Below are 23,380 nucleotides of genomic sequence, written 5' to 3'. Positions count from 1 at the left end.
GTTTTACAGATACAGAACCTCAGTCTGAACATAAGAGCAGCTCTTGTTGAATCAGACCAAGGTTCCACCTAAAATCAACATTCATAAATGTCACTCTAATGTCTATGGGAGATGACAAACTGAACATGAGCACCAAAGCACTCCTGCACTTGCATTTCCCAGCAAATAGCATTCAAGGGAATACTGGGATTGAGAGTCAAATAAATAAACAAATATACAGCTACTGTGTAACAACCATCAATATCCATGCATTTATCCAAACTGTCCATATTGGTGGGCATAACTTCAACCTGGAGTAATGGAACATTTGTTTTGGAACTAATTTTTGTTTTCAATACCCTACAAGATCTGGCTCAACAGCAAACTCTGCTACCTTACTCATCATCCTTAACATTTACGAAAAAATTAAAATACAACAATTTCATAACTCACTGTATACATCCTTCTATCATGAGAGTTGTCAGGGTGTTATTACTCTCTGCTTTCTGTTCTTTAATCTCTCTTTTCATCCAATAATTGCTAAATTGGCTCAAGGGTCCTTGGAAAGGCACCTCTGAAAGACCAAATCTGTTGTAACTATCATATCCGATCATTATAGCCACATATTTGTTGGTTCTCTTAAAGAATTGTAAAAGGTTAGTGAGAGTAGACTTACTTTTGTAAAAGTTATGTTTATTCTTCTTCACCAGTATTTGTCCTTCTGTATATTTGCAAACTGTTTTCCATCAATGTAACCAGACAAGTGGTAACATTAACCAGCTGGTAATATCCAGGATGCTGCTGGATCTCTTAGATGGATACTACCTGGATTCAGTGCTTTTTCTCAATTTGTCAGTAAGGTTTAGGGCTGCCCTTTTTGATTCAGACTTTTTGTCTAAATTCTAAGTTCTTCAGTCTCTCATAAAAAATATATTTATTTATTTATTTTTGTGTCCCTTCCCCTAACATTCATAGACTGCATCTGGGAACACCACGTCTGCTGTTTGACTGTGATCTTGCTGTCCATTCCTTGGCTTCTACTCTCAATGCCTGATTATTGGATTCTCAGTGATCCTGTGCTCCAATTTCTGCTTTTGAACCCCAAGACAATGTGCAATAAGGTTGCCCTTATTCAAAAACTTATTGTGGGTGAGGATGCCTACTTGGTGTGCTTAACTTAGACCTGATTGGGCTCGGAGGGGACTGTATCTCTCTCAAAAATGTGCCCACCTAACTTTCAGGTCCTGCATCAGCTGAGACCCCAGGAGTAAGGGGTGTGTGTGTTGTCATCTGTGAGTCTTGAAGGCCCTCAGAGGCTCTACTCCACAGGTAACCTGATGTGAGGTGCTCTAGTTAAAGTTGGGCTCTAGGATTATGCTGATATACTTGCCCTCCCTGCTGCTCAGCATTGTCCCTGCCTGAGCTGCTGAATTCCTTTGCTGGGCTGGTGATAGAATCCCTGAAGCTATTGGTGCTTAGAGATTTTAATTTGCTACCTGGTAGCAATGAGTCCAGGGCACCTCTGTAGTTCGTAGCCTCCACAGCAACCATGGACTTGTCTAAAGTCATTGATGGCCTCACACATATCACTGGCCATACATTAGATCTGATCTTTGTCTCTGGGCAGTTGCAGTGTGATTTTATAGTGGAGGACATTAACATCAGTCCATTACCATGGACAGATCATTCTCTGATTGCCTTCCAGCTCACTGATGTCACTCTCCTCTGCGGGGGAATAGGTCCATCTGATTGGGCTCCCCCAGGCAACTGGCAGACCCAATAGATTTCCAGAGAGAGTTTGGGTTTTCCCTGAGGATCTGGTGGGTGATTCAACTGAAGCTTTAGTCACTTCCAAGAATGGGTGGATGGATGGAGCCTTGGACTATATCACCCCCTATGCAGCCTATCCCTGTGGGCCAATCCTGGGAGACATCTTGATTTACTGCAGAGCTTCAGGAAATGAAGCACAAGAGCAGATACCTAAAGTGCTATTGGAGGAAGACTTGGAGTGAGTCTGATCAAACACAGGTAAGAGCATTGATATTCCATTATACTGCCATCTACACTTTTTCTTTCTTTTTAATTTAAAAGGTAAAAAGCCACGGTTCATTAAGTACAGTATTTATAAAATATTTATAGATGTTACACATATAGAATCCCAAACCATAACTCTCATGAAAAAGGATGAGATAGTTCCTAAAAGCAATGAATACATTACCTATGTGCAGTAAAACATTAATAAACATAAAACATAGCAAAACATTGTTTGGATTGCTTCACCACACGACAACATCCCATTGTTTGGGATGAAGTCCATTATTGCCTGAAATCCAGATTTTGTCTATTATATCCAATATTTACTGCGTCAAAGTCCATAAAATTGAGAGTTTGTAAAATCAGGCATTGCCTAGATCCAAGCTGGGTTTGTTTCAGCAAATGGTTGCATGAAGGGATCTTAAATAATCCCATGAATGCCAGCACTGCTACTTACTCTGTGAATGGGACCCTTTAAAAAAAAAAAATCTGCACAGCCTTTTCTCCCTACATTTATTTTTCTTTAGTTCTGCTCTGGGGCACTGTGAGAAAATAAAATGGATCCTTTTAAGAGGGACCCACTTACTGCCCTTGCTGCCTTCCACTACAGTTAGGTTTCACCAGGCACTTTGTTCATAGCTCCATTCAGCTTCAGCAGCATAAAATGTCTCCTTCAAATTAATTGGAGTCAGAGTAATATGACAGGCAGCAGAAGGCAAATGGAACTTAGTTCATGTATATCTGTGGAACTGTGGCAATCAGAGATGGAGGATGTCAACACGTTGTTTAATAACCTTAAAAAATCTGCACTGGCCAATCATAATAACTTGCGTTTACTTTTTGGATAAGTATGACTGCTTTTTTAAAATTAGCAATGAGCACAGAAAAGCAGCAAAGATTACACTATACACTGCACAATGTTATTGCAAAGCTTTTTACATAAAGTCTCAGACAAATACAAAAATAAAAAAGCAATAATCATTGTGGCCAATATTTTAAAAATAATTGTAATTATTTTGTTGCAATTTAAAAATATATACAAAAACAAATTAAGAGGAAGACATTAATATACACACATCCAACAAATTAATTAGTTATTAAGTTATAATACTAAAACAGACAAAAGAAAAATAAACAAACTGCCCTAAGAATTAACATACTAATTTGACATAAATCACCTAAATAGATGACATATTCATTTAATAACAATATATCAAATTACACATAGAAACTTGTCTATTTTTGTAAAATATTATGAAATCTATGTCACAGGGAAACATATTGTGTCATATTTTGATTAGTAGAAAAAATAAAGCTAATGTGATGCATTTCTTGAATTCAGTCTTTGATATCTGGGTAATAGTATTTTCCCAGTCTCTCAGTATAATTCTCTTGGCTACTCCTCACACCTGATATAACCAATGTTCCTCAAAAATGGTCACATTCCAAAAAGAAACCAGAACTGGCCATGACCAAATCATATGAGTTACATATTCTCATATTTCTCAAATTTGTTATACTGCCAACAGAGAAAATCTACAGTCCATCCTTTTGAGACATTCTTGAGGAGGCTAATACACTGGGAATAAACTCTTTCATGAATTAATTTTAATCTCAAGTTTAAGACTTGCATGCATTGATATTCCATTATCTGATATTCCAACTCTTTATTCCATGTCAGAAATATCAGAAATTTCAACTTCAAATATATTTTTGAACTTCTAATATATTTCCAATTTAATTAAAAAAAGACTCCATAAAAATGATAGTATTTCAGGCTTCTTTGAAGAGGCTAAGGCATCTGGTCCACACTGAGCAATTACAACATGCTTAAATTGATTATATTGGCACAGTTGTTACTAGGCAAAGATAATTCTATGTGTAGTTATTGAAATTCCTTAAAATAATAATTACCAAGTAACTGATTTAGAGTAACTATTCCAGATTCTGCCATACTTTCCAACTGAATGTTTTACCACCTATTTTTAAAGAAGAATAAATTATTCATGAGACTCAGCATCAAAATCTAAATTGAAATACGGCCCAAATATGTCTAACTGCTTATAAACCAGGACATGAGAGATCTTGTTGACTACATTGTGACCCAAGTAAATGCCAAAGTGGCATTACAATGAAGTCAACATAAATCCAATATGTATACTATTTATTAAAAGCAAACTATAAGGTCTTGTGTGTGTGTGTAGAAGGTTGACTTTAAAAAAGGCTAGACTGCCCATTCTTTTATAGTGATCATTTTAATTTGACTCACAACTGTACCCAGAAATTTAATTCTTATCACTAACCTAATATATGTAGAACACACCTATTAATTAAGATCTTTCTGATTCTGAAAAGTTTTTGTTCCTGAGATGGACTGCTCTTTATTCACATTATAAATAAATTTTAAAAAAAGGAATTATCTGGAAAACAAGGCAATTATTACTAATAGATTCATGGTCCAAAGGAAATTTTATAGTTGCAGAAAATTTATACTCTGTTCTGTTAAAGAACCAAGTTAGTACTTTGTGCACGCTCAGAAATTATACACTTTGCTTCCCCCCTACCACCCGCCCAGTAAACCACCAAGTAAAAACATTTAGGAAACTGGGCCATTTTCTAGAAAATCCATTCTTGTTCTGATCTGTAATACAGTTATCTGAATGATACCTTCTGTGCTCAGCATACTTTTCAAATGTATCCAGCCCATATTATTTCCCATTCCCATAATTATTCACAACTTCCTTGCCCTTGAAGGAATTGACAAAGTTTTAATCTTTATAGCATTTATTCATCTCAGTCTTTTAAAACCAATTTTGGTTTAAATTAATTTTGCCTTAAGTTTCATAATGTATACACAGAGAGAGAGAGAGAATGAGAGAGAGAGAGAGAGAAAGAGAGATTTTCAGTCTTGATTAAACATTAAACTAGATGGCTTTGTGTACCAAGTCAAAGGATATTATGATGAAATCTGAGAAATGTTCATGCTGTTTCTTTTCAGGATTCATCTGGGTTTTTCATCAGTGATACTCCCTTTCACTAAAAAGACAAAAATAATATCCATCCTTATTACAGAATAATTAATGAAAAGTTACGTTGCTCAGGAACAGGCAACACACACTTTACTTCTGGTCTCAAACCAGTCAAGCCAGTCCCTCCAAATATAATGTGTTGAAACAAATCTCTCATCTTGTATGTAACACCAGGGGCTAAATGTATCTCACACTGAATAAAACCAAAGCATCAACTACATCTCTTTTGATGTACACAACGTGCTTCTCTTTAATATTTTAGGGAAGATGCCTTTAAATAGTTTAATTCTGTACTGTTGCCCTTTCTCCTTTGGAACAGCATCCCCCTGGATATTCAAATAGCCCCTTCCTTCTTAGCATTTTGAAAGTCTATAAATACTATTCAAACAAGTCCTGGGAGGTTGAATGAAATGTTTGTTCCTCTACTAACAGATATGGTTTGAATGTGGGAGTGGGTGGATGAGGTAGATTGCAGCTATGTTCAAGATCGTATATTGTGATTTTATGGTTTTGCTTTGTTGACTGCATTTTGTTTTGCTTTACTCTGCATGAAGAAGAGTAGGAATCACAGGCCACTTGTGACGTATAGCCCATAAACCTTGTAAAATAAATAAATAAATAAATAAAAGACACAAAGACTTTCAAATGTTATGCAGTTAACAAAGACTACATAGTTGTCCGTACTTCTGTTTAAGTGTGCAATTAAAATGCACTCCCTGTCTACAGTGCAAAAGGCACTAGCATCTCCATTAGTCCCAGAGATATTTGAAGATTATGGAGTGTTATGATCACCTGGTTTAGCAGATTAGTTTACAAGATTTAATGAATTGAGTCAGATACCCACCAGCAGAAAACTGAGTGTCATTTGCTCACTTTACAAAAAGAAACACAGATGTACAAAAATACCCCATGGTAATTTTTTCTCTCTCTCCTCAAAAATTTATGCCAACTTTTTCCTTGATTGGATTCAAACAAATTATTATTGGAGGAGTAGACTGGTTCCAGAGAAAGCTATAGTATCATCTATGGGTGCCTTAATCTGCCTTCCATTTCATATAAAACAATATATAATTATAAATATATAACAAAACGGACATAGACACTGTTGCTCAGTGACCACACACATACTTTGCATGCAAAAGCTTCCACATTCAATTGTTTGCATTTCCAAGTTGGGCTTAGAAAAAAGCCCATGTCTGAAATTCTGAAGAACTATTTCCTATGTAAGACAGTACATGCTGCTGTCTATGTTCCTATATTAAACCTACCGGCACAGCTGCCCTGCCAACAGTCCCATCCTCATTTTGGTGTTTCTTTTGAGGTGGAAGTTCTGAGCTTTCTCTATAATCACGGCCTTTGATGTTCTGCAGATCAAGCACCACCTGGCTTTTAGATGGAAGAGGTGGTTTATTTTGGCCTACTTCAGACCTTGTTAATTTGATGGGATTCTTGAATGTTGACATAGAAGGATCTGAACTGGAACAAGGTTTCTGCTTGTTCTGCATCTTTTCTTTCAGTGCACTATTTTCCTCAGATTGATTGGAACAGGTATAAGAACGAAATCTGTGTGTGGGAACAAGGAAAGGTGGGGAGGATTGTTGTTTGCAAGGTTTGCTGCCATCGGTCTCTTGTAGCTTGGTGAAAGGGAAGTTCTGATCAGGAATGGTTGGGAGTTCTTTCCGTGAAACCTTGAACAATTCCTGTTCTCTCTTAAATAGAGGTTTGTCCTTGGATTTTGTGAAGTCATATAGTGGATTATCAATCATCTCTGGTTTTGAATATGCTTCATCTTGCAGCAATGGTTCTACTGTGCTTTTCCTCACCTCACTGTATCTGCAAAAGTTATTGAATTAAGAGAAAAAAGAAGGCCAGGTGACTATTAGACAAAGTTTGGGAATGTTCTGAAAAGGTACACTAATTAATTAATTATTCTATTAATTACTGTTTTATATTGTTGGAAAGGGAAGAGAGGCACTTGGGATTATCAACTCTAGGTTCCAGAATAATTTGATTTGCCTTAGGTTTTATGCACCTTGAGCTGAATGGATTTGCCATCATTTGATATTCCATCTTTGGCAGCACAGTGTCTTGGGCTGTCCAAGGAAAGACTCGAAATGATGGTGAATGCATATGAAAATAAAATATTAAGAAGAAGAAGAATAGAAATGCTGGACTTCATACAATAGCATGACTATAGTAACTTCTGTTGCCTAAAATTTAGAAATAACTGAATGCTCTGCTAAAGGACAGGCAAAATATGGGAAATCTGGACCATCTCAAAGTGGTGCAAAAAAACTTACAGTTGATCCTTTCGGTTAGTTGCAGAGTGAGCAGCAACTCTTGGAGACCCAGGAGACAGAGTGGAAGGTGTAGTAGGAGACTCTTGTCCCAACAGTGGAGTATTATCTTTTGTCTGCAGATCATAATTCCAGAAGGTAGGTTGTTGATCTGGTGAAGGGATCTGCTTAAGCTGGGTTGTTGCAGTGAATGGCTGAGAGGCAGCAGCCACCCGTAAATAGCTGGCATTGTTGATGTCTGCGGCCACCGCATTGCTGAGGGAAATGTTAAGAGTGAGAGAAATAAATAACATTGATAGAGCATGTAGTTATTCTGAAGAAGTTCCTGGGTAGTTCAGGCAGAGTAAATTTGAAGTTTTTTTTTTAATGCTTTCTTTATCTCCTAGGCTTAAAACATGTTTTACAAACTGCTGCTGTATAGTTTCTCTAAGGTGATTTCTGTGGCCCTCCACACAAGAATCCTAGATTATTGGATCCCTTTGATTAAGGTCTCAGACCCAGACATGCAGCAGAAAAGCAATGGTCACTCTGGTCACAAAAGCAGATGACCATCAGAATCTGAACAGGTGCATACCCCCCTCCTGGTCCAAAGAAACCTCTCAGCACCCACCAACTATGGTATCCTTTTGGGTGTTGGAGGCACAGTTCTGCAATGGTTCTGCTCTATCTCAGTGGATGTTTCCAGTTGTCAGTCATAAAAAAGGAGTGATCAAACCCATGATTGCGCCAGTGTAGAATACTGCAGGGGTCACTTCTGTTTCCCATATTATTTATCATCTATATGAAACCTTTGGGAGAGATAATCTATCAGTTTGGGTTCAGTAATCCAGCACGATGGAAATGTCGTTTGCTCATAAATATCTAGGCTTTTCAGGATATCAGATACCGTTGCTCTAGGTAGGGTTACACTCCCCCAAATAGCATACCTAAGTCTTGGTGTTCCTCCTGCACTCACAGCTCCTGCCTAGCTTTGGCTGGTGCACCAGTTGCAGTCTAAGCCCTGGCAACAGTAACTCATTCCTTTACTACCACATGGTTGGACTATTGCAACATGGTCTATGCACGCCTGCCTTTGAAGACAATTTGGAAGCTAGAATTGGCATAGAAAGTAGCAGGTAGGTTACTAGAGGATAAACCTGCTATTGCAGAGTAACCCTATTTTGTGGGTGCACTGGTTACTAGTAGACCTCCAGGCCTAATTCAAAGTAGTGGTTATCGGCTATAAAGCTACGTACATATGATGTGGGGCCAGATTACATCAGGGACTTCCTCACCTAGTATGATTCTGCCCATCCTGTGCAGACACTAGGAGAAAGTCTGTTTAGGGTCTCACCTCTGTGAAAGGGCTTTGGACCAGAAAACAGGCCGTCTCCATGACTGCCCTTTTGGCCCCTTCTCTCTAGCATTCAGGAAGACATTGAATACCTTACTTTCTAAAGGGAGATTTGGAATTTAGCTGAGGATCATTGGCCAACGTTTTAGTTATCTTTTTATCATGGTTTTATATATATAAGGAAGATTATAAATAGGCAAGCAGGCAGGCAGGCAGGCACCAGGAAGCCTATAATTGTTGGAGATATTGATTTGATAAGGGATCATTATACTTTTTCAGTATAGACTGATAGCTTCAACATCATTTTTACTGGTGACCAACTTAAAGAAGGAGGAGGAGAAACAGCTTAAAGAAGAAGCACTGTTGGAAATTGAACACTGTTCTTGGTTGAAACTACTTCAAATCTTATGGAAGTGAGAAATAGTGAAGGGTCATTGTTAGCAGCTTCCTTCACCTTCTTTTAGCTTCATTGTGCTTCTCTGGCAGTTGTAATATATTATGTCCACAGATGTTTATGAGGATATAAACTAGGAATGTGCATTTTTTCTTGGCCGAAGATCTGTGCCTGGTATTTGTACCTGATGACATTCTGGGGACTGTACTCTAAAACATACTGGCTGAGGCAAAACTAAAACTACTTCATTTCATGTATATTTACTTTTAATTAATATTCAATAGTATAAATATTTCTAATCATGTTTTACTAATTTCATTTTCTGTCCCATTGAAAGTTATCTTCAGAATTTATTAGCAATTATATACGAAGCTGGACCCAAGGCTTTTGGAAGCTGCATATGAATGAATGAATGAATGAATGAATGAATGAATGAATGAATGAATGAATGAATGAATATACATACATACATACATACATACATACATACATACATACATATATTCATATACTGTATATTATATTCTTTACAAGGGTGATACATCATCTGCATTTGTCATTTCCAATGGGGTAAAACAGGGTTATCTACTGGCAAGACCATGTCTCCAACCTGGAGGTCTTGGATTGCGTGGAGTTTACCAGCATTGAGTCCCTGATTATCAGAGCCCGGATGTGGTGGGTGGGGCACATCATCAGAATGGATGACCACCGTATGCCTCACCAGTTGCTCTATAGCATACTGGAGTCTGGGAAGAGGCCTTGAGGTCGACCACACAAGTGCTACAAAGACGCTGTGAAAGAAACCCTACGCCTCTGTGACATCCAGCCAAGGGAACTAGAAGCTGCAGCTGCTGACAGAACCCGCTGGTGAGCCCTGTGCTATGAAGACTTCACCGGCTTTGAAGATAAGCGCTGCCAAAAACTGATAGAAAACTGTGAGCGGCGTCACAGAATAACACGCACAGTTACTACAACAATGGACTTCCTATGCCCCCATTGTGCTAGACTCTGCGCTTCCAGACTGGGACTGCAGAGCCACCTCCATGTCCGCAGAAGAACTGCACAACAGTGTGTCTTCTTCAAACCTGAAGGACTACCATATGATCTTGGGCTTCAAGTTGTATACTGCTTCTTCACTTGAAGAGCAAAAATAAATTCATATTATCAATTTGAACTTTTGCTGACAGGTCAGCCATAAAGTGGATAGAGAACCCAAAGATGAAAACTAGGAGCAACTTCATGTCTTGTTTAAGTATGTTATCTGTTCACCTAGTTAATTTTCTTCCATTTTAAAATTACAGGACATTTTAATACTCTGTAGTTTTTTTATGGAATAGGAGCTCACCTATGTGCTTTCAGGTGTGTCCTGTATTAGACAATTGTCCTGCCTAACTCACAGAATTTTACCAAGAATTCAGATGACAATATCTTCTATTTTTAACCATCCGGTATTTTCCCACTGTTTCTTCCATTATTTTTCTTACCATAAAAAAATCCATTCAGGAGGCAATGTTTTTTGATTGGTAATGCTAGAAGCCATTTGAAAGCACATTGGCTTATAAACTGGTGACCCTCCTGCTAAAATAACCCATGTGGAATATGTAAAGTGCTTCAGCGTCAGTTAATTAAAGCCAGGCCAACTGTAAATTCTGAAACTGAAGTCACCAAAATAAAAAATAAAGCCAGTAGTCAGAAACTCAAGTATTATTACATATGTTCACAAGTAATTTAGTTCAGCTTTCAAATTCATGTCTTAAAAATACTGTTCACTCTTTAACAGGGAAGCATAAACACTCATTTTTTCAGGGTCCTCAGGTTATTGGCCGTACAGTAAATACATCCAGTCTGTCAAGGAAAACATTTCCTTGCATTTTTGCTTGAAGAAGCAAAATTGTAGCATCTTTTATAACATGTCATTGTGCAAACTGTGAGTAAAGATTATTGTATTTCAAAATGCAATCAAAACTCTATCCCAGCTAGATTAGGAAACTCTTTCAAGGCTTCTACAAACTTTTATCCCTCTGCAGGAGTTACAGCAAAGGATTGTTGTATCCTTTGTTAATGTTAATCCTAGAACATTTCAGAATATGAAGTACAAAATAGAAGAAAAATGTGACTGTGGAGTATGCACAAAGGGAATTCTTATTCCTGTCAGTAGATATAGGAAAAGGGGGGGAAAATTATAAGAGCTCTAATCATCTGGAGAGGGGAGGGTTAAGACTTCCTTCCTTAGGCATTATGCCCCTAACAGAAATCTCCCCACTTGTCCCATGATTAAGATAACAAAAAGGAAGAATCCCATCATGTGGGAGCAAGCCACACAAGTGATATAAATGTACAATGAGGCTTCCTCAAAAGTGAAATTCTGTGGTTACCGCACAAGATCTTCTCTGCAAGGTTCATCAAGAGATGCTGCAGTTCCACGAAACCGAGCAATGGCGGCTGCTTCTTTGGCTACCAAGTGAGTAGATCTTCTGCTGGAAATAGTAACCCTTTCAGGGAAAAGACAGGTTAGAGAATTTTGAAATCTTCCGAAAGATATCACTTTTTTTTTTTAACTTCAGTGAACACTGAAACAATTAGAACTCTTACAAGCTTGACGACTTACGAGGACGGCAAAAATACACGGCCTCAAATATGTGTATATATATGTTCAATATTTACTTATTAGTATAGTACAGTATACTATTTGTTAGCTAGATTAGTATCTTGCCTTTCCTCCAGGAGCTCAAGGCAAAGTCACCCAGTGAAATTCTGTGGCTGGGGGTGGATCTGAACATGGATCACCCCAGTCCTTTCCAACACTTTAACCATCATGCAAACACTGTTCTTAGTGATTGAATCATGAGGAATGCTGAATAGCCATAGAAAAAGATTTAGAAGAAGAAGGAGAATGGGATGCTATTTGGAAATTTAAAATTTAAAAAATGATAGCCTTATTTAAAATTAGAGAGAATTCTAATAGCTAATGCCATGACTATAAACTATATTTACAAAGAAATCAATCCCATGAGTTTGAGGGATTCTATCATTTCTGGTGAGAACCTAAAGCCAATGGATGGCTGTGGTACTATGTCTTTAAGGAATACATCATGATTACAGAACAAAAATTTATCCTCTGTCCTAAATTAGTGTTAAATGAGGTGAGAATGAAAACATATTATGTAAAGAACTACTACTATTCCTGTTGACAGCTGTGAGACAAACAACTGCTAAAAACTGGGAAGGTGAACACTGAAATAATTGAATTTAGGTCACAGAGGTCTGGGATATAGCAGTTACAAAAACACTGATTAAAGGTGATTAATGTTCTAGGATCAACAGGAAAAAATAGTATTGTTGTACCACCTATACCAACAATCAAAATGGTTCTAGATTATTGGTATGCCATGGGTCACATTAAAAAGTACTGAAATGTTTTATTTTGATCATGTTGAGTGGATATGCTTGTTTTGGTTAACCCCAGAATTTTAGGTAATGTTTGGTTAATTTGGAAATTTTAGAAACTATCACCCACAAAGAAAGACATGGCTTAAAACGTACCAAAATCACCTTGAAGAAATATTACTTCCATATTTTGTTAATAACAATTCAGTAACAAAAGCTATTCTTCTTTCTTCAATTCCTAAATAATTTTTGAAATACCTTCTTAACAGCAGTCTTAATACTGGTGTCTATTATTTGAGTGTTGCTTTCTGTAAACTGTAAAGTAGTATGGCTTTTCCTCCCAACAAATAATAAATTAGACAAAAATGATTACATTGCTATTGTGATTGATTGTGAGGTTATACACACACACACACACACATATCCTCACAATCAATCACAATAGCAATTATATATATATATATATATATATATATATATATATATATATATGGAAAAATATATGGAAAAAATATTATCTCACTCTCCAGTCATAACCTCAGGTTTTCTTAGAGAAAATATTTGACATTTTTTTACTGTATTTTTATGATCTGCCAGGTAAGAATCCATAGAACCAACTTTCCCAGTTCTTAACGTGCCTATATTGTGCTACAGACCATCTCTGCTGAGGATGTGTCGCTGCTAGTCCACATATCAATCACGTTTGCATACAGGCAGTTATCTGCCTTCAACCTACTTGCTGATTTGTTCCCATTCTTTGGCATGGTCCATACTGCTCAAGCCCCTGATTGGTTTTTGTCCAGTGGTCTCGTCTCGTTCAATTTTCACAAAATCTGAAGGCAAATAGACCCAAATGAAGTTATCAGTGCTTCTTTATACCTTTATAAGGTTATACTTATAATTATCACTGAATAACATAAAGTATTCATGAAGCATATATTTAACCTGAGGCCCAAGGCAAGTACTGTAGCTGAACTGCATGGTGAAAATAAGAAAAGTACAGCTGGGATGCTACCAGTCAAATAAAACCACTACACTTCTGAGAAGGCCCAACTGCTGCCTGAGACAGTGGGAAGGAGGAAAGCAATGTGAAATCAGATGCTCTCACTGCTGATTGTGCAACTTCTCATTCACCTTAGAGGGAGCATGACTGGAGCCACCCATACATAAATTTCCTTAGGACATTCCCTATCTGGGTAAGCAACATTATGCACAATGCAGAAAAAGAGTAAGAAGTAGTGAGGAAAAGAAATTAAAGGCAGAATATAAAAGAAAAGAAATGGAAATCTAACTAAATCTAGTTTACACCAATCCCATTCACTATACTTTTCCATATCTTTCTATCTTGCAAACCATTCTTGCTTTCACCACATCTGCATACCAATTCACTCACTACCTTTTGTTCTTTAAACTTTCACCTCTCTTTTTGAGGATCTCATCAACTCCATTCAGTCAGAACTTTCTTGATCCTTCTTTGCTCTCAACCCATTCACTCTTCTTTCATATATATATTTGTTTCATGATTTAGTCTTCATTCATTCTCTCTACATGGCAAAATCACTGCACTTTACTTCTTTCATACTGGCTACTTCACTTCTGAATTCAATCTACATTCATCATCTATTCATATTTCTATCTCATCTTGTTTTACCACACACACACTTAACTGACATATTTTCACTGTACTCAATATACGTTTATGTTTTTCGTAACACACCCAATTCTTTTATCCATGATACAAAGTGAGAAGAGGCATGCTGTTATACACAGCCATTTTCACTTCTTTCCTTGCAACAGACTACATACTACCACTAGTTTTCCACTAGTGTTTGCACGTTTTAAAAATTTTCCATTTTATTTTAGCATCTTAATCTTTTGTAAATATTCTACTAAGCTGCACAAATTCATCTACTTGCTCTGTTTTTTGCCCTGTATGTATAATTTGCAATTGTCACTGTGTATTCCCTATTAAATGCAATTACTTTAATCTTTGATTCATTAATTCAGATACTTATTCCTCATTGTATCATACAAACATTCACTGCAAATCCTTAAGGTTCTCAGTTAACAACATGGCATAATTTGCATTAAAAGTATGCATAAATTCTCATCCCTAACCAATACTGTGTATCTCTAACACCTCACTGCAAGCGAGTGTTCTTGTGTATTTATTCAGAAATACACTGAACAGTCAAGGGGACATTATAGAATGTTCTCTTCCTCCCTGCTCAATGTTGAGCCATTCATTGTGCATTCTATTCATTCTTACACATCATTTTTGAAAGACCTTCTTAACACCCGTCTTAATATTGGTGTCTTTTATTTGAGTGTTGTTTTTTGTAAACTGTAATCTACTATGGCTTTTCCTTCCAATAAATAATGAATTAGACAAAAATGGTTTATTTCCATCATATATTGCTGTTCCCACATCTAACCTTCAGCTATATATTCATGTAAAGTATTCCATAATTCAAACTTTACTGAACATTTTTCTAAGGGTTCAAATCTTCTTTCTCTCTCCATAGTGTCACAACGAAAAGTCTACATTACAGACAGGCAGAGGGCTCCCTTTCTCTCATTTGCTTGGAAGCAGGAAGGGAAGGCTAAAACTAGATTCTGTACATCCCTATGTTTCCAAGGTTGTTGTTTTGATAATGGGGAATGTTTTTATTTCTAAAAAATGTGTATATGTTCTAATGCCAAGATCTTTTCAATAGCTATAGTTCTTTCCTTTCACATATTTGCTACCTGTCAGTCTCTGTGGAATGAGCATACAACTCTGATGTCACCACTCTGACAAGCTTCATCCACACCTAAGCTCTCTGCACAGAGATTTCTCAGGAGGTGAAATTCCTGCTAGAGAAGGCAAGCCCTCTTATTGGAATAAGTGTTGGGAGATCTGATGAAATTGAAATCCATGAATTGTTTAAAGCCACAGGATCAGGCCCAGGTCAGACTTGTGAATTCCATGACTTACTAACATATTCCTGATGATATGGCCACCCTTTAAAAAGTTTATTTTTTATGGATGTTAAAATGACAAACAGCAAAACATTTCCCTCCACCAGCACTCTGCACATCTTTTCCTTGACCCATATTATATGCTGTGCTTATACCCTCACAGTCTTTGGCAAACATGAGGTCTTGCCCCATAAATTCCAGAAGACAGTTTATTTCTCTGGCGCAGCCAAGGTCATATCCTGAACTAGACAGATGTCTTACATAAACAAGACCAGGTCAGTTGCCCAGCACCATAGAGGGAGTCTGCAATGGAAAAACACTAGTTTCTGAAACAAGTCTTATAAGCACTCTCTTACATAACCATTTTTGGCTGGTTGTAGCTACCAGAAAAACAAAAGCAGCTCTTTCAGACTTAGCACATTGCCCTTCTTAGCCAAAAGCATGACTGCATTGGAATACTGGCTTACCATATAATTTTTCTCTCTGTTTCCCTTGGGATGTCTGTAGCTTGAATTCACCTTGAAAGATCCCAGTCTTTTCTCCATGGTGTGTTAACACAGTTTGGATAGGGACTTGGGATTCTGCAGCTCCACTTCGAAGGGCAATGCAGCCTTCACCTAGAGAACAGTAAGGGAGCTGATTTTTATAGGATAGCAAGGGGCGTTTCTTGGCTCACATATAACTAAAGAGTCAGGAATATAGTTGCAATCTTATACATTCTTCCCTAAGTCTCATAGAGTAGACTTGCACAGAATTATACTGAGTGCAAACCAATGTGAAAAGGCATATAGAAGCACATGGATTAGTGATGGTTCTGATTAATTCCTTTGATTGGAAGCTCCCCAGAGGCATTTTGCTGGCCAGTACTAGAAGTAAGTAAATGTATCATTGGTCAGATGTAAGAGAATTTCATGCTGCACCCTAAACTGCTCATCTCCCATGCTGCTGCTGGCTGCTTCTTAAGACAACTTCAGAAATATCAGTCTGGACTGCAGTGGGTTGGCAATGGGGCCGGGTTGATGCTCAGACAAGACTATGGACACCACAAGTCCCCAGTGGTCATTCCACTGGATCATGTCCCTTTCCAAGTGAGGGAAGTCTCATGAGCTGGCTCCTGGGTGGACTGGCCTATCAGGTCCTGCCTTTTCCTTTTAGGAACTGTTTCCTCCTCACTAGTCCTTATGGTACCATTGTTGCTTTGATACTACAATAATCAAAGCAATGGGGAACAGGTTGTTCTTTCATTCCTAAGTTCCTCTGAAGATCCATGGAAACTGTCTAGCAATGAAGAACTAATAGTTCAGCTTAATTAAAAAAGTAAGAATATTTCTATCATTCAATTTAAAAATATTTTAAAAATAGAGGCAAGGGAAAGGAAGTTTTGCAATTCTATGGGCAGAGAATGGGAAAACAAGGGCAGTGCAGAAATGGAAGGGATGTCTACTGGAGATGTAAGCGATTACTGTCTTTGACTTAATGGGCCATTGTTGAGTCCTCTACAAGGTGATAAAAAAACCCCAGCAACTGCTCTTTAGCAGAAAACATGACAATTTGGCAGCCCAGGATCAAATGGCTGCAGAAGGCAGTGACCAGCTGCTGGAGGTCGGGTGATGTGCTAGGCACTACAGCCAATTGGAGCTGGAGCTGGGGCTGGGGCTGGGGCAGTTACTAGAACAGAATGTAGTACTGGAGACCATCTGCTGTAAAGAATTTAAAAGCAGCTTAGGCAGAAAATAGCAGTTTTGAATCGAAGCTGGAAAACGGGTGCATTTGCAGTAGGCTGGAGTGTGAGGATGATGACATTATCTGTTCTTACACTCAGGAAGTGTGAATGGCCCATACTGGTGTTGGGCCAAGCAGAAAATGTGGATCTGCCCTTAGTAGGACTTTTCACACTCTTCCATTCATTTTAGTAGGTATCATACAAAATAATTTCCCACTGGCCTATGGCCCAATGCAATCAATTTACAATATAGTAGTTGGCCATGTTGTAAACAATTTTTGGAACTGGCTGTCCTCTAAGTCTGATGGGACTACAATTCCCTTGCAGACCAGGCCAGGAATTTTAGAAATTGCAATCCCAATACATTCAGAGAGTGGCCATTCGGAAAAAGCTATTGTAAACACTAGAAGTACAAATATAGCTTGCTCTCTCCAGACAAGAGAAGCAACAAATTCTACTGAATGTCAACTTCGGAGGTCTAAGTATGTGGCATTCAGTGCGATTCTGATTTCAGTTTAGAGTAATGTAAGGTATGGAAAGGATCAATTCTAACACAAACACACAGGTATGGGGAGATTTAAACATTTTTACCTCCACACCATCAGTTACTTGCTTTGCAAAATATCCACCTACTCCTCATCTGCATGCAGGCTTTTAAGGAAAAACTGTGCTGGTATGATAAGATTTTTTTTTTCTTTTTAAAGTCCTTGCACAGGAGAGAGGAATTTTACAAAACAGGGGCTGTGGAAGAGTTTATGCTTCCCACACTGGTATTCTCCTTATATTACCATAAACAATAATCTGCAAACTACAGACGGTATGTAATATAATTTGAAGTTTAACCACAAATCATATTATCAGTGATGAGAGATACTAATTCCTGAAAAATGTATTTCCACTCCTTGTGCAAATATCATAGACCCTCTCCCCTATATGTAAGATTGCATTTTATTTACAGACACTACTGTAATAGATTTCTAAGCAAAAAAGAAAGCTTAGAATCTGAAATGTTTTATTGCTTTCTCTTTTACACTCTGAACAACTTGAACAAGTTGTAATGATGTTTGATTTGTGTAAACTTATCATATGTTTGTGTAAGTCTTACCATAAGATTCATCACTGTCTGAAGATTTAATGCTGATCAAAATGTGTTGGTCTAGCAGATATTCTGGATCTGAAATAATTGGAGTCAGCTGCAAGGAAAATTCAAGAATTCAATAAAACTAGAGGAAGAAATATATTTATGAAATCTAATAGTAAGCAGTATCTATTTCTTGTGAATGTGTCTACACTGAAGTTGCTATCTTACATGCATCATACATAAATTGTAATGAACTCTGGATTTCAAGGGATTTTTTCCTGGTCAAATATGTGCAAAATATGTACCTTTGCTCTGATTTTTTTTTTTTTCTGTTAGTACTTCATAAATTATACTGGCAGAAGGACATATATACTTGACAGTGAGCTTCAGCTAATCCTGTATCCTATACCTGTAGGCATGTATTTCTCCAAATTCAGTCAGGTGCACTTATTTGTTCACTTAAAAATATAAGAAATACTGAATGCTGGGAGTCTTAGAAGTATAGAGTATAGAAGTATAGACGTATAGGGTGTAGAGCTAGTTCAGTGTCATAGCTAAAAGAGACTGAGATGGAAATAGGTGTCCATCACTCAAAACATCTTGTTGAATTGAAGGAGAAGAAACTCATTGGGCTTTTTCCAAATGTTAATGTTGGAGTCTGGAATGTAACACAAAGGAAGTTAACTGGGCTTCCTAGATTTGTCTTGGCAGTGCTTAATTGGAAATCCTCTTAAAGACACCAGCTGGAATTTTATTTCAACATGTTCTTCCAAGCAATTTAATTACCCATGTGTTCATTTAGTATAAAGACTTGAAGCAAGACTCTGAGAAAGCTTTCTGTATTCTATTTTACTTCTTCCCAAACTAATACCCTTCAGATACAGTCTCAGAGAGTTAGAGATGGTAATTCTGGTCTAAAATATTTGAAAGGTTTCAGACTGGGGAAAGGTGGCTTATCTGGCACAATAAAATATCTAAGTTCCTGGAATTAGAGGGAAAGTAGAAGACAAATCACTCATGCAATGGGGTTTTTTTTTTTGGAACCCTGGAATTGTGATTGGCCTATGTGTTATGATAGTCATCATCATCATGGCATGACATCATCATGCTGCCAAAGACAGAATGGAGTGGGTAAAATGATGCCCCACCATCATCAAAAGGACATAAAAAACCATGATACATTGCACAATCATGAAAACAGCAGGCATGCTGAACCCAGCTCTCTTTCCCAGTTTAATTTTACTTTCAGTGCAGCATAGGACTAATGCTTTTTCAGAAAAATAGTAAGCCTGTGCTCAGAAAGTGAAATGTCTTTCAAAGAAGCATTACCTGACAGTCACTATGAAAAATCCTGATCAGGTATTGGTGGGCAGATGTCTCTGCAGAAGCCATGTGTCTGGCTCCACCTTCAGCCCAAGCCAAAAGGATTCTAGAGAGTAATAGGCAGTGGCTGCAGGGCCTAACATTGCCAATGGGACCTGAGTAGAGCCCAGTCCCTATCTACACCAGTAATAACATGGTCAATGAAACATGCAGTTTGCATTCATGGCAAAAATGGTGTTGGGATAAGAAGGAAAGCTCGTCAGAATGACTTTAAGATGCCTCAGGTATGGGCTGGGGATGAGACAAAGGTGGGGCGCGCACACACACACACACACACACACACGCATGCACACACACACAAGCTGGCCAAGAGCAGCCAGCAGAGAAAATGCCATGGTATGTTCATATGGTGGCAAGTGAGAGAGAGCCCTGATTGAGAGATTCTAACCATGTGTGGTGGGTAAGGCAGAAACATTGCCTACATCTTTTTGTACAGACCTCCATATTTCACATTTCAAGGTGCTCCAGATGATTTTTATGCAAGCAAATTACTTGCAGATTAAGACTTTAGAATCACATGGCAAGTAGCAACAATTGGTAGGTTGCTGAGTTTGATACCGTCTCATGGAGGAGCAGAAAGTATAGGAAGATGAACATCAGTACTCTTCCCCTATAACAAGGGAATATTATTGTGTTTTATATTGATGTTATATATTTATGTAACCCGTATATATTTTTTTATTTTATTACACAGTAATCTGAAGGACTATAATGAATCTTTGATACTGGTCTGAGACAGGAATAAAATTCACTGGTTCATCTGCATCATTGTTTGGATATGAATTAAATCAGTTATTATGTAAGCTATGTTCAAATAAAGCCTGTCAACCTACTTTAGGAAGGGCTTCAACAAACTTTACCACCAGTTCCCCTTCATTTCCTTCCTCATTTTCTCCCTCTTGGCTTTTTACAAAGCCTGTAAAAGTGTTAGAAAAGAAAATTAGTTGCCAGCTGAAAAAGCACAACCAAGAACACAGGCATTTGCAAAACTAAAAAACCGTAACAAACAAAACAAACTTGGCAGCAAAGGGAAACTGATAATTATTCCTGCTTCTGGACAGCAGAATGGAAAGCACCTGTGACTTTCAGCCTATGATCCTAAATGAGTGTTTAAGAAGTACATTTGTACATGACCTCATTGGGTTGTCTTAATATTGCATTCCAGTTAAGAAAATCATGAGGAGGCTCGGTAGTTGCACGGACAAGAGGAGAAGAAAAATATGACAGGTCTTCCTACGCCACTCAAGATAGCACAGTTGAAATTCTAATTTAAGATCCTTAACACATGGTTTCCATAGAAATATATGCAAATCTCTGTACAGCCTTTTTTGTGTGGAACATGGTTAACAGAGGTATATGACATATAAAAAATGGAAAGAGGGCAACAGAGATACAGTATACCCCCCCCCCCCCCCATCTGGTTTGGCCCTTTGACAAAGCACAACATACAGTAAATAACCCGTCCTGGACATATATTGTTTCATGACACAAATTGCTCAGATTTAGGAATTCAGAAATATAATCTTAAGTACCAATGTATATTTATATTCACAGAGTTATTCCGCAGCAATAATTTGATCCTTGTGTGTACATATCTTGATCTTGCAAAATCACAACTATTTTTAGGCTGCAAATTTATAATGACATTAAGCTTCAGCCCTTTAATTTGAATTCCAAAGACAGAAAAGATACTTATAAACAGTGATTTTTATAGCCACTGTAAATATATGTAATATAACTTATGAAAAAATATGAAGTAGTAACCATTTAAAATGAATCATTTTCCCTCAAAGCTCGGGCCAGTACACATGGCTTTTTATGTGTTACTTTCACAACAATTCTGCAGAAGATGTTCCAGGACAAGTTAATCTGAAATCTAATGCAGAAACTGGAGGACACTGAGGTCTGGTCAATGTATGAATAGGAAAGGGGCTTCTAGAAGGTCCACCTATTCTAATATGGAAGAAAAGTGATATAAATAGGCTAGAGATACACTCAAAAGCCAGGGATCTGTGACTAGGGTCAACTTTTTGCATTTATATCATATACAGCTGAGGCTTGCACCTTGTCCCTAGGAGAAGTCCCACTAATATGAATGACAGCTTCTTCTGAACAGAAATGTATACAATTGCAGTGTGTGTGTATATGCTTGTGTGGGTATACATATATGTTCGTACATCACATGTTCAGGTATTTATATTATATCTTTCATTGGTGGGTCCCTGGCAAAGTTGTATTATAATATCCTTTTTGGGGAAAATATGTGAGCATTCGGGTCTGGAAATATAAAAGTGCTTGTAAAAAAAGTACTTTTTACAAAATGTCAGGTGAAAACAACAAAGAAAGTTGGCCAAAACCACCAATGAAGACCAGAGATTTTCTGCATCAAAGATTCTTGCCTTTCAAATGATAATATAGACTGGATATATTAAGAAGCTTTTAAGAATTTATTTATTTATATTTATTTATATTTCAAATTTGTCACCACTCATCTCACTGTGGAGTGGCTTGTTATTTCATATTTAATATAAATATTTTGCAAAGCAGTGAATGGGATATTATCTAAAAACAGCCTTACTTCTCCCATTAATCCCTCCAATGCAGTTTCTAAATAACATAACAGCAACAGCATGAGCAACAGTACTTACTTTCTAGGCAGCTGGAGTAAAATTCAATGTAGAATTTTGTCTGTGACTTTGTCTTGAGGACAGCACTGCAATGGAGGAATTCAATCTGTCCCAGAGAGTCTGTGTACTTATCATCTGGGGAAAAGAGGACACGTGTTAAGGTTGGCAATGATAGTGTTCCACAAGATGGTTAAAGACATTTGAACAATGGTGTAAAGTTTTGCATCTTTACTTAGAAAGGGAAAAAATGCTCACCATTCTTAGAGACAAACTGAGATGTGACAGCAACTTCAAATGTAGCAAAAACAGGACTATGATCACTTGTCATAATGTCAGTTGTGCATCCTAAGATAGGAAAGACAGTTAAGGGTCTCTGTTCTTAACTTTCTAAGGGAGGAGCGAATAAAATAATTACTTGGTCTAACTGATCCTTAAGAGAACAAAACTTCTATTTTCAAGTGAGTTGCATACAGAAAGAACTCAATAGCCAGCACACAACTCCCAAGACATGTCTCTCAGCGATCTGGGACTAGGTTACCCGAAAAACTGCTCCAACATGAACCCTTTCATGTATCAGCCTTCCTTGGATTCTCCCACTTGCTGAAAAGAATCAAAGGTACAGCATCTGCTCTTTGGCATTATCTTCCTAGAGCTGACTTTGTTCTTCTTTCAGTGCTAGGCTTAAATTAATTTGTTCTCTTCCTAATGTAAGAATTTTGTTTTACACTGGCATTTCATGTTACTGTTCTACTATTTTAATTGTGATTTTATGTATTTTTAAATGTATTATGAAGAGTTCATGAAGAACAGGCTATAAACATCCTAATTTGGGATCTGGCCAGGAACCATAATTCCCCCAGAAATAATTACACATGCACGTGCGCGCGCACACACACACACACAGAGCCATTAACTGTGCTTTGTATGTGATTTGTTTTGGACATCAGACCTCAGCTACTTCACAATTTTTAACTGAGGGAAACAGAATATCCTAGAAATAATTGCTACAACTGAGATCCTTTTCTGGCTTAGCAACAGTGGGGGAAGAAGACATTCTAAGACTTGCAAGGTGTATTTCTCTCACAATTATTCACAGCCCATTCTCTTCCCCCCACATATCTTAGTTTAAGGAGAAAGCACTTCTCAAGGATA

The 23,380-nt window shown here is 37.6% G+C and overlaps 1 protein-coding gene across 1 annotated transcript in view; it reads right to left on the bottom strand.

The window, feature by feature from the left end:
* Positions 1 to 1,150: 1,150 nt before the first annotated feature.
* The window catches only part of INPP5D (inositol polyphosphate-5-phosphatase D), a 94,843-nt gene continuing 72,613 nt past the window's right edge, over positions 1,151 to 23,380 (bottom strand). The window contains exons 19-28 of the mRNA XM_088132025.1: positions 22,484 to 22,573; positions 22,250 to 22,363; positions 20,435 to 20,517; positions 18,243 to 18,330; positions 15,882 to 16,031; positions 13,190 to 13,286; positions 11,442 to 11,558; positions 7,343 to 7,594; positions 6,311 to 6,875; positions 1,151 to 5,049 (exon numbers count right to left, since the gene is read on the bottom strand). Coding sequence (XP_087988151.1) covers positions 5,047 to 5,049; positions 6,311 to 6,875; positions 7,343 to 7,594; positions 11,442 to 11,558; positions 13,190 to 13,286; positions 15,882 to 16,031; positions 18,243 to 18,330; positions 20,435 to 20,517; positions 22,250 to 22,363; positions 22,484 to 22,573 — 1,559 coding nt within the window. The 3' untranslated portion in view covers positions 1,151 to 5,046. The remainder of the gene's footprint in view (positions 5,050 to 6,310; positions 6,876 to 7,342; positions 7,595 to 11,441; positions 11,559 to 13,189; positions 13,287 to 15,881; positions 16,032 to 18,242; positions 18,331 to 20,434; positions 20,518 to 22,249; positions 22,364 to 22,483; positions 22,574 to 23,380) is intronic.

This window comes from Python bivittatus, unplaced genomic scaffold, assembly GCF_059951505.1.
Source record: "Python bivittatus isolate LINGU-HERP-01145 unplaced genomic scaffold, Pbiv_v1 ctg000980_np1212, whole genome shotgun sequence".
NCBI classification, from domain to species: Eukaryota; Metazoa; Chordata; class Lepidosauria; order Squamata; family Pythonidae; genus Python; species Python bivittatus.
Note: the sequence above shows the minus strand (reverse complement) of the source record. Positions and strands in the feature narration are given on the sequence as shown.